Raw genomic sequence first — 12019 nt, 5'->3', positions numbered from 1 at the left:
TGTGTCCCGAACCAAAATGCCGTGCCGAATAAAAAGGCGGGAAAGATCGACGTCCCGCATCGTCTCGCCATGTCTTACATACGTGGGGGATCTGTGACGTGACCCCCATCAACACCTTATCTCCCTCCTCCTTCCCCATCTACACTAGTTATTTGTTAATTGGCCCCGTTCGATCCATTCCCAACCCCGTGACCAAGGCAGCTCTCAGAATGGACAGTCACGGAATGTTAGAATTAGACGGACATTCACACACAAAGTTGGAATCAGCTGACGTTTGCAGACGTTGTCATTTGCACCTGATGAGGAACAGGCCCGTCGCAAGTGATATTGACAAAGGAGCTAGACTGGTACCCGATATGGCCACTGTTTCCCATCTAAGATGGGGAAGCTGACGATAGTGTACAGCGGAGAAAGCGAGGAGAAATGCCCAAAATTCACCCGAAATGTAAACCCAGCAAATAAGACCGCAAACTTTACCTGCCCGATTCTATCTCTTGTTGCACAAAATTCACCACACTGTCAGTCCGCAGCCGTGGAAAAAAATATTTTGGAATGTCGTCATTCGTGAAAAGCCAAAATGATAAAAACAAACGCTTGATGACCCAAGAAGTAACCAACGCCCCGCAGTAAATAGTTATGGAAGTAGTGGTAAAAAAAACAAAAAAACGCAGCAGACGCTTTCGCCGCGTGGATGTGTCCGTGATGGTGTTGTCGATGAAACAAAGGGAATAAATGATGGCCAGATGTGCCTATGTGTACCTCCCTGCGCCGATAGCTAGCCGCCGAAGCAATGCTTCAGAATAAAGAGAAATTTAAACAGCCACGGCTGTCTTGCTAGTCCTTAGAGACCACCTGTTTTTCTTTGCAGGTTTCACGTTCGCACCCGCGCTCTTGGTGAGCTTGCCCGACCGAGATGAAGAGGGTGGGGCGGTGGCTTTCGAGGCTGCCTTGGATGCAGACAAGACGGAGTCATCAAAGCTCGTCGGAAGGGCTGTGACATCTACGATTGAGCGACCTTTCTCTTGTTCCAGTTCCTCCGGTGACGGCGGGCTCGGCTCGACGGCCACGGTTGTGTTGGACTTGATCGGCTCAAGCTCTGTAAACCGCGCGATCTTGGATATCCTCCGACTCTTTTTGGCAGCTCCGGGCGAAGAGACCGGAGCAGCGACGGCACTGGGGATTATGGCTCTCTCTTCGCTGAACTTTTCGGCAGATACAATCTCAGCTTGCTGGGGGACTTCCACCTCCTGAGCCACCATCACAGTCGGGACGGCACCAGCCTTCGGTGACGAGAGTGACACGCTGGAACCGACGGGGACCATGGTGATGGAACTAGCGCTGGATTCAGCGGATGAGAATACGTCGGGTGTAGTTATGGCGGTGCCAAACTCCATGGGCGGAAGAGCGGGCACCGGAGGAATATCTCCGCCTAGAGAGCTGGTGCGCCGCCCATACGGGGGGCGGGTAACAGGTTGCTTGGGGTCCGAGATCCGACGGGCTCGTCCCGGGTGGAGTCGATGAATGCGTTCGACGTCGTTCGTGGGTCGGCTCGGCTTTGGGCTACTCGCGGTGGTCGTGACGGGAAGTGGAGTAATGACGCTGCGTCTCTCCGCTGGCTTCATCTCCAAATCATCCTGAGAGCTTGTCGAGCCGCCGGAGCTCTCCACCGGGGATGGTGCGACATCCCTGACCTCAGGCGCAGACATGGAGGGGAGCGGTACTCGGGCCATGGATAGTTTGCTTGAGGATCGACTTGTGCGGGACGAATCGGCAACCCTTTCGACCTCCTTTCCCTTCACGGACAAGGCACCGGTGTCAACAGGGCTGTAGCTCATCTCACGGCTATGCGGGGTCCAGCCGGCTGGCATGCTGCTGTAGCTGTAACCCCGGGGGAGTTGGACAACCGGGGTGGCATAGGCCGAAGGGTAGGAAACGTGTGAGAGCGAGCTGTGGACACGGGTAACGCCCGGGTGAATGGGCGTAATAACACCGCTCATGCCCACGCCGCTGGCCGTCATGGCGCTGCGTCTTCGGTTCTGCTCGACGATCCTGGCCCTGTCCGTTTCCCTCCATGCCGCCGGCCCTCCCGACATCGCGTCAATGGCAGCATGCTTCGGTACGTGCTTGTAGGGCGGCTTCTGCTCCTCCTCTTTCTCCTTCTTAGCCTGTTCTGCGCGATGGTCCTTGGCAGCCTGACGACCCCGTTTGATCATCGAGAACACCGACATGGCAAATCGTGAGCGTCGGTGCCGTCAAATGGCCGCAGCCCGGCGGTCACAGAGATATCGGCGGCTCCAAGGGCAAGGTCGAATGAGGTTGAGTGAGCGTGGGGACAACCGCAGATGGTAACCAGGTTGCAGACGGCGGGTTAATATATTGGGCTGGGGTACATGAAGCCCTGCGAGATCTAGTGGGTAATGCGAGGCTGCCTATATTTGGTGCTAGGAAGCGAGGAGAACCAAAGCTGGGGACGGTCCGGGTCAATGGGACCGTGGACGGGACAATAGGCGAAAGCAATGAATGACCCCTGGCACTCAGGTGATGCCCTTCAGCTTGAGGGAGGTGCTCGGGACAGTAGGGCTACCAGTGTGTCTAGAGGCTGGAATTGAGGCCGGAATTGCGAGCTTGGGGGCTGGTGTGTCCGGAACGGTTAACTTGTTGTAATGACGTTGGTGATCGTTGTGAGGACGATTGAGGGCGATGTCGAGGCGGGCGGGAGCTGAGTGAGTGAAGGTGCCCCGCAACAAGCAATAACGTGTTGTGGAAGAATGGAAGGACACAATGTTACAGCAGGCGGAAGGTTATAGTCCGCTGAGGGGAGAGCTGAACTGGTTCGCTCCCTGAGGGGAGAGGGAGAGAGGAAAAGCGGCGCCCGAGCATTTTTAAGGGTCGCCAAGATGTCCAAGCAACCGTGCGATTGCATCTTTTCAGCCTTCAGCTGGACTGGATCTGGCGAGGGCGCGCTTCATGGAAACATGGCGTCTGCGGCAGCAGACAGGGGTGAAACGCAGCCACGCGGGGGTTCATTGACACCCACATCTATGCCGTTCCTTCCATCGGGGGTCAAAACGGACTCGCCCAGCCCAGTAGTGTACAGGCCGTGCGCTAATGGTGTGACTTCAAACAACGAGGAAAAAACATCCCATCATGCAAGGTAAACGGCAAGAACGGATGCGGCCAGAAGGTTAGCGGGGTTGGCATGTTGCACACAGTTCCTTCCTCCAACCAGCGGCTTATCAAAACGGAAAGAGCACGATGTAGAGGCATTTCCCCAAACCGTCAGCCGATCTTTACTCGCCTGCCCGGAATAGTTATTCTCCCCTTCAACCAACCAAAGTCGATCTCCCGCGCCTTAAGTTGTGACATTGACGGGAAACAAGACATGTCAAGAGAATTCGTTTAGCGAACCCGAACACTCCGCGGCAGCACGTCGCCCCGGATTCGGTTGCCCAAGACGAATCGCTCGCTTCGATGTTGTCTCATCGAAGACGAGGAACAGTGTCACCGACTCACAAACTCGCATGCTTGGGCGACCCATTCCCTGCGGTCCTTGGAGCCACGCACGCAGAAGAGCCAGTAGAAAAGCGGGGCCTCGTATTCCTGGGAGCCCAGACAAACGGCTCGTCGGCAGCGTCTAGGAACTGCCTGCCCCCCAACCGCATCTCCTTCCCCATTGTGTGTTGGGACAGATTCATGATTCATCGGGGGGCCTGGAATTTCTCCGATAACACGTCTTACCGCCAGACCGGCTCGCAGACTTCGCAGCGCATCAGCACGAACCCCCCTCCCCCCGGGACGATCGTCGCCCGATTGCGTTGGAAGAAGATTCGCCAACTAGTGACGATTGCCGATGTGCAACCTGCTGATACCACAACCGATCGCCCATGGAGCGGCTCACTCATGGCCCAAAAATTCGGAAGACGTTCACGGATCGTGGGGGCACGAAGGGGTTCAAAAAAGGCCACGCAAAATCTTTTTCGGACGAGGAAAACGGGTGGCGGATGACAAACGGAGCTCGATCCAGGAACCCGTTCCAGCCGCACCACCCTGGTATTCGTAGAGCGCAAAGGATATGTCCGCCCCGTTTCTCAAACGCCTTTCCGGAAAGGTGGCACTGGTCGGGCGGCCCGTTGGGCGAGGGGATTTACAGCTCTGAAATGCGCCAGATCTGGATGTCAAAGAAGTCGCGCTAGAAACTTGGGCCAGCGAACCGCCGTGCAACATGGCTCTTGGCCGCTTTGTTCGTCAGGAATTTTCTCGTTTTGCCGCGCGGTCTCCGGCATCTCCACCAACAGCCCCAAAGGAGAAACGCTCCCAAACAGGATGAGAAGTGGCTCGCCCGCTCGCTTGTTGATGCCCGAATCCCAGCCCCTGGGGGCCTCCAGCTCCATGAAGCAAGCAAAAGATAAAAGAGGCTGGCTGTCTCTGATAGCCCGCTGGTGCTGCTGCCGCTTCCCATTCAATAGCGCCGTGGCTAGCAAGCGGTTCTGACATGGCTCCTATCGGTGTCGTGGACAGGGCCGTGACGAAAAAGCCGCGACGGAGAGAGGAGACAGGGCGGGCGCTAATCTGGATCAAGCGGGCTGCGCAGTGCCGCACCAGGGCGCCAGAAAAGGTCCAGAACACCACACCTCCGAAGAGAGGCAAGTAGCGGGGCGGTCCGAGAGGGACATGGGCCACAGCGAACGTAAGTTGACGGCGGAGTCCCTTTTTTTCACTCCTCCGTTCTTTCTGTCTCATTTTCCCTCTGAGGAAATGACACGAGCACCACCTGGGCGCCTGGTACGGTTGAATTCATTGAGGAAGACCAGCCGGCGTTGTCCTCTTCCACCTCGTGTTTCTCAAAGATAAGCATACCTTGGTTGGAGTCTTGCGGTGCACAACAGGGCTGATAACTGGCCGGGTACTGGCACCACCAGCGCGGCGATGGGATAAAAATAAAATAAAAATCAAGAGCCAAAAGCTGGGTGGCTGCCGCCCTGCCGATCATGCGGCTCTTGGCCGGGTCCAGAGACCCCTGTCTGGCTAGTGCGGGACGGCCGAAAATCGAGTGGATCCCTCTGATAAAAGAGCCTGGGATCTTCAATAAAGACAGGGGGGGTCCCTTTCGCCAGGGCTGAAAGCCACAGGATGACGACGACGGCGAGGACGACGATGATAAGATTTTTGTGTGGTCCTACATTTGAAGGCCTTGATGATAATCACGACTGTGGTTACGCAGGATATTCACTACTCCTCTTGATTGGGTCGAAAAACGACACGCTTCGTTATCGTCACCCAGGTTGCCGAAGATTTATCGTTTCGATAATTCATGTAGTAGCGAAATCCGACGAGCCACAGCTCAGCTGGGGCAGCCAACATGCCAACGTGCTGGTTTGGGCTGGGCCGCCCCCGCACGGCCATCAATATCGTTCGAAACACAACTTTTCCAGTTTTGATCCTCGTAGTTGTCGGTCGGTCAAACGATGCGGGATTCGGCTGTTGGAAATTGAGACAGTTCAACGGTTTGACGTTTGACCAAGTCTTGTCTCAAAGTTGAGGAGGGGCTTGTGGTACATACCATGTACTTGTAATGCCACAAACCAACGAACCGTACCGATATCCACAAGATCAAGAACACGGTCTCAATACCTATTAACTGCATCACTAGTCTGTTGAAAACTCACTGCACCAAAGCATTTCAGGTTCCTTCGATGAAGCGACATCAACAAGTATTGGACAGTTTACGAAGAAGAGGCGCAGAACTTCTGTAATTCCCCATCTGAGCTTCTCACAGTATGCAGGCCCAGGTTGCAGAAGTCTAGATTTCCCCCCAACTCGGCGTTGCCTCCGAGCACCCCCTCCCCTCCAATACCACCCACATGGCTTTTCGGGACCGACCGACGGCCTTGCATGCACGTGGCGTGGCGTACCGCACCTGTTGGGGGACATTATAAATGGTGGCGCGGACTGTGAGTTGCATTCATTTTAATAGTGTGTGATGTGTGCTGGGACCAATATATACACGTAGTTTTTTGGGAAAACGGAGGGGGGTTTGGCACCAACCTAACCCTAAGCTCATGTGTGGCTTCGGGCCGGGCCAGACCGGTCGAGGGGCGTGTTGCAGTCAGTTGGCGTCCTGGGTGTAGCTGGACATTATAGAGTAGTATTTGGTGACCGGCGCGTGGGGAGCGTGACGGTTGGAATTCTACATATTTACGGTACATCTTGTGGGAGGAGTTGTCAATGGGATGGGATGTTGGAACGGGAGGTGTTAGGGAAAGGACGGGGGCACCCTTTTTGTCTAACCCGTTTTGAGTTCTTCCGACTACTGATGCTCTGCAATTTCTCTTCATCGTCGACAGAATCGGTTCTATTTAGGTTGATTTGCGGGGCTAGCTCTTGTTTTGCATATCTGTGAGTTGAGTGCGTTGTTGACATGGGAAGCATCCCAGCACTGTACACTAGCTGTGGTGTTGATCTTTGAGCGCGGGTTTCGGCATTTTGAAACAAACCTGCTTATCGGACTTAGATGAGCTCCAGGGATACAATCAATGAGAACAGGGCTCGGAAGACACTGGTCGCTAAACGCCTAAAATATGTTCCCGAGGATCTAGTTGGCGTGTTGGTCAGTGGCCTGCCTCTCTGTAGTTGCTTGGCATAATCGATTCGACTCGTCGAGTTGATGAACTGCTCGTGTCTTTTACTTTTATTTTTCTCCTCCCATTTTGATCTGGGGGATTTCGCCGATCGACGCTCGCCTTCGACCGAAACCGTGGCGCCAGACACCCGAGACATGAGCCCTCATGCCGAGAGTGGGGTTCTCCGTCAACGGAGAATATCCTCATCACATTAAATTGACGATGGCCGTTGAGGATCTGGAGAGTTCGGAGGTTGTCTGAAGAACGGAACGGCTCGGGCCGATGATCCAGGAAACTCCCCCATCCGCCGTGCGGCGGTGTCCCGGGCTCAGGGACCAGCATGTCCGTGGTCGCCAACGACAGAAAGGGAAATGCATTCAAGGTTGGCTTCCGGATTTGTCCATTTTTCGAGGATTGAGCTGGAAAGGGGCGCGAGTGGGGGCCATTTGGGGCGCCCCGAGGTCGGCGGGGTGGTTCTGTGACATCAGTGCGCGCTGAATTTTGATGTTAGCACCGAAGGAAAAAGCCGGGGCCTGGCCGCGCCGCTAAGCTGCTTCAGGATCAGCAGGTGCTGTGCCAGCGATCACGCACTTTGCTGCCCGCTTTTCTTCTTTTCCAGCGGGCCCCCACTTTCCCCCGAGAGGCGCTAGACCCCGGCGCCCCCCTTGCAGCCAGCCCAGCCCAAGCCAGCAAGCGTCGGGACCCAAGAATTTCTCTTTCGCGCGACCCCATTCCGCCGCAACCCGCACGCACATCCATACCCGCGAAAACGGGAGCCCGCAATCTTTGAAGCCCGCGTTGCGCCCGCGCATTCATCGCCACGCGCTTGACGACCGGCCGGCGACGAATTTTGCATCGGCCGAGACGATTTCCGGTTGTGGGCGAAAGCGAATATCAACCGCGCAGCTGCCGTTGCCCGTATCTTTGCCGAGGAAACTGGGTCGGGGAAAAAAGCGTGAAGGGGGGCCCCAGGCACGCAACGCAACGGAAACGCACGAGCGCACGCGCCCTCAACTCGCCCGAACCCGATTTTCTGACCTTTTCTCCTCAACTCGACGTCACACCGCGACCGACGGGCGGCCCCACCAAACAATCCCATCCCATCCCATTTCCATCGGCAATCGCATCGCATCGCATTGCAGAGCATCGCATCGCAATTCCCGGCATTGTCATCGCATCGCATTCCGGCGCATCGAACCGAGCCGCCCGCCCACGGCCGTTTGTCTGCCTGACTGCCTGTCTGTTCCACCTGCCTTGGCTTGGCCGTGATCCGGACTGCCGACGAACGCGCTTCCCTCACCTCGGGAACGCGCGCACTGCTCCCCGAGACGCTGGCGGCCCTTGTTCTGCCTGTCCCGGCCGAGCCCGACCTGTCGCTTTCGGCCCATCATCAGCAGCCACAGCAGCAGGAGCAGCAGCAGCAGCAGGGCCAACAACATCCCGACCAATCCGGTTCTTTCGACCAGTTCGACCAGTTCGACCTACTCGATCAGTTCGGTCGGTTTGATCACTTTGATCAGCTTGATCACCCACTGCTCGAAAACCTAACCCCGGAGACTATCCCTACCACTACCACTGCAACTACAACTACTCTTGCGACCACTACTGCTAGCGCTATCGCCGACTCCGACGCCCCCGACGCGGCGCCCGAACCGTTGATGATGGCACAGCAGGTGCCTCATCAGACGCCGGACCGGAGGCGAGTTAAGGTCTACGAACTCCGCCATAATGACTGGTTCGATCGTGGCACCGGGTTTTGCTATACTTGCTGGGCACCGGTATGTCCGCCGTTGCTTACTCATGCTTTCTCTCATTCCATGTGTCTTCGCTAACCCTTGGATTGCGCATATCAGTCGGAAGATGGCCAACCAAAAGAACCCCATATTGTAGTCGAGTCCGAGGATCAACCAAATCGGCGGTTACTGGAAACAAAGATTGTTAAGGACGACGGCTTCCAGAAGCAGCAAGGCACGCGATCACCCGCTTTCTATCTATCTGTCCCCCCACCTCCCTCTGTACTCCCGCGCACAGGCGCCTCATTGGTCTCGTGTCTAACTGGGCTTTGCAGAAACCCTCATAGTCTGGACAAGTAATGGCGTTGATATGGCACTGAGCTTCCAAGAAGCCGATGGCTGCGGCCTGGTCTGGTTTGTGCCACCGGTGGAACCTGAGTGTTGTTCCGAACCTGCCTGCCTGCGTGCATGCTGACCTTTCATGTCTCTGCCAACAGGAAATTCATCGAACAAGCGCAGCAAACCTTTAACGGAGGCATGGCTGGCCCCGACGAGAACTTGGAAGAAGACCTCACCATGGAAGCGCCCTCGATACAGCTCCCGCCGGCCGATCTGGGATCGCTGCCGGAACTGGATACTGCGATCCGGAGCCTTTCGCAGTCGCCCGCTGGCCGCGATGCGCTGGCCAAGACGATCATGAACGACGACTACATCGGAAAGCTGATCCCGCTAGTGGAGATGGCGGAGGACCTGGAGAGCCTGACGGACCTACACCGGCTGTGCAACATCATGAAGACGGTGCTGCTGCTCAACGACACTAGCATCATCGAACATGCAGTGTCAGACGAGTGTGTGCTGGGAGTGGTGGGCGCGCTGGAATACGACCCTGATTTTCCAAGCCACAAGGCGAACCACCGGCAGTGGCTGAACAACCAAGGCCGGTACAAGGAGGTTGTCAAGATCCAGGACGAGCACGTACGCCGGAAGATCCACATCACATACCGGCTGCAGTACCTCAAGGACGTGGTGCTGGCCAGGATACTGGACGACCCGACCTTCTCGGTGCTCAACTCGCTCATCTTCTTCAACCAGGTCGATATCGTGCAGCACCTGCACACTACCCCGGGCTTCATGCAGGAACTTTTCGCCGTGTTCCATGATCCACAGCAACCGACGCTGCGCAAGAAGGAGGCCGTTCTGTTCATCCAGCAGTGCTGCGCGATAGCTAAGAACCTGCAGCCGCCGGCACGCCAGGGCCTTTACGTGCACTTCCTCAAGGAAGGGTTGCTGCCAGCCATCAATTTTGGCATGCGCCACCGCGATGTGGCAGTGAGGGTGGGTGCAACGGATATTTTGGTGTCGATGATCGACCACGACCCGTCGCTCGTCCGCCAAACAATCTACGAGCAGATCCAGAAACGGCTACAGCCGCTGACGGATACCCTGATTGACCTGCTCCTGGTCGAGGTTGATCTCGGCGTCAAGTCGCAGATTTCGGAGGCGCTGAAGGTGCTTCTGGACCCATGCCCGTCGCCGCAGCAGCAGCAGCAGCAGCAGCAACAACAACAGCAGCAGCAGCAGCAACAGCAACAGCAACAGCAACAGCAACAGGGGCAGCAGGAAGGGCTCGCGGGTCAGCCGAGGCAGAGGGCACCCGTCGCGATTGACCCGCAGCAGGACCTGTTTCTGTCGCACTTTTACGACAACTCGGCGGTCCGGTTGTTCAAGCCACTGCTAGATCTCGAGAAACGGACCGACATGACGTTTACCCCTGCAGAAGAGGGCCTCTTTAGCTATCTCAACGACATTCTGTGCTTCTACATCCAGCGGCACCACCACCGCAGCAAGTTCTTTGTGTTTACGCATAACATTGCGTCGCGGTTTGTGCAGTTGCTAGCCTGCAAGGAGAAGCACTTGCAGCTTGGTAGGTCATCTCCCGTCTTCAGGGGATGGTGTTTGTTTTGTTGCTGACACAAAAACGTAGTGGCCGTCCGCTTTTTCCGCCACCTCGTCGTCATGCAGGACGAATTTTACATCAAGCACATGGTTGAGAAGCAAGTGGTCGGCCCCGTCCTCGACGTGCTCCTGCGGACACTCCCGCGCGACAACCTGCTCTCGTCGGCCTGCTTAGAGCTCTTCATGCTTGTGCACAAGGAACACCTCAAGGAGCTAATCAAGCAGATGGTCGAGAACTACCGCGAGAAGGTCACGGCGCTCGCCTACATCGCCACCTTCAACGAGATCCTGCACCGCTACGACCATACCCAGGGCTTCACGCTCAACATCGACCCCTACTTCGAGTCCGAAGACGAGCTTGGCCGCAGGCCCCCGAACGGCGCGGCCCGCGGCATGATGGAGCACCTGACGGTCGACCCGCAACAGGAGGAGTACTGGAACACGTCCGACGATGAGGACGAACTGGCCAACGTGCAGGACGCCAACGAGGACGAGCTGCGCCGGTCGCTGGGCATGGTCCGTAGCCCTTCGAAACCGCTCGTCGAGTACAACTCGGACGAGGAAGTCGACGAAAACGACGTCGCCATGACTACTGTCCCATCCAACGCTACACCATCAACAGCCCTTCTCTCTTCGTCCGCTCCCGATGAAACCACCAACGGCAGCCCATCACGACGACGATCCCCATCACCATCCCGACAACAACACTCACACCACCAACAACCACAACGATCCCCCCGCACTCCGCCCCCGACCGCAGCAGCAGCAGCAGCCAACGCAGCCGCCTCCGTCACGCCCCCAGAGCGGTTATCCGAAAAACGCCGCCGCGAAGAAGACGACGATGACGACGACGCGCTGAACAAGCTCACCCAGCACAAGCGACGGAACAGCAGCAGTGTCGCGGCGAATGCGAATGCAGCCGTATCGATGGTCCCGAGCCAACAGCCGCAGCAGCAGCAGCAGACGGCGATTCTTAAGAAGAAACGGAGTTTTGTCGCAAGGACGGGGAGTCCGAATGGGGGGGCCGGTGGGGGGAGTGGGAATGGTGGGACGAGAAAGATTGCGATTAGTTTGGGGAAGGCTGTTGCTGCGAGGGGGGAGGAGAGGGAGGGTCAGTAGGGTGCCGGACTAGAGTGAAGCGCATGGCATTGTGATGGGCTGGTTGGTCCTTGACTCAGGCTGGCTTGGATCGGGTTGATGGATGGATCACTGATGGGGAATGATATCGGCAGCGGTTGGCCGTGTCTGTTGGCCATGATATCCAACGTTATTCTCCCCGCCAAGTATCATGTCCTTGGTTGTCTGACCCAGCCTCATTCCGATTCCGATGGACATCAACCAGTATATTCCTACTATCAGGGTTACCCGACGTCCCTGCTCGACCAACCGAAGTTTACCTACCCTGCAAGGTTATTCGCAAGGAATCAACCGACCCCGGCTTTGAAGATCAATCTATTCCTACTGTCTCGGAATAAGGCAGCGGGTTTTGAAACGAAACACATCCCTTGCTCATGTGATGTGATATGCCCTGACCGACATACCGACTCTGGACCACCAACATGGCGACTACCCACCCCGTTTCAGCTTCATGGTAGAAGTTGACACCGAAAATCTCCAAGAACCCAACCAACCCCCCGGATTAGACCTCGGCCTTGCCCTCGACCTCGACCTCGACCTCGAACTCCCGACTTCGACCTCCCCAGCTTTCAA

At 56.5% G+C, this 12019-nt stretch overlaps 2 protein-coding genes across 2 annotated transcripts; one reads left to right on the top strand and one right to left on the bottom strand.

Moving 5' to 3' along the window:
• Nucleotides 1-812: 812 nt before the first annotated feature.
• On the bottom strand, nucleotides 813-2228 carry C8A04DRAFT_25445 (uncharacterized protein; the record flags this gene model as incomplete). The annotated part of the gene is made up of 1 exon (XM_062779560.1): nucleotides 813-2228. The coding sequence occupies one exon, from the start codon at nucleotides 2226-2228 to the stop codon at nucleotides 813-815; it is 1416 nt and encodes a 471-aa protein (XP_062640237.1).
• A 6120-nt stretch (nucleotides 2229-8348) lies between these two features.
• Nucleotides 8349-11428, top strand: C8A04DRAFT_34741 (component of IIS longevity pathway SMK-1-domain-containing protein; the record flags this gene model as incomplete). The annotated part of the gene is made up of 5 exons (XM_062782936.1): nucleotides 8349-8402; nucleotides 8474-8669; nucleotides 8701-8767; nucleotides 8851-10277; nucleotides 10338-11428. 5 exons carry the CDS (start codon nucleotides 8349-8351, stop codon nucleotides 11426-11428), a joined length of 2835 nt encoding a protein of 944 aa, XP_062640236.1.
• Between the last annotated feature and the right edge of the window lie 591 nt (nucleotides 11429-12019).

Source organism: Dichotomopilus funicola, assembly GCF_033296635.1.
Source record: "Dichotomopilus funicola strain CBS 141.50 unplaced genomic scaffold C8A04scaffold_6, whole genome shotgun sequence".
NCBI lineage: Eukaryota > Fungi > Ascomycota > Sordariomycetes > Sordariales > Chaetomiaceae > Dichotomopilus > Dichotomopilus funicola.
This window is presented reverse-complemented; position numbering and strand designations above follow the sequence as displayed.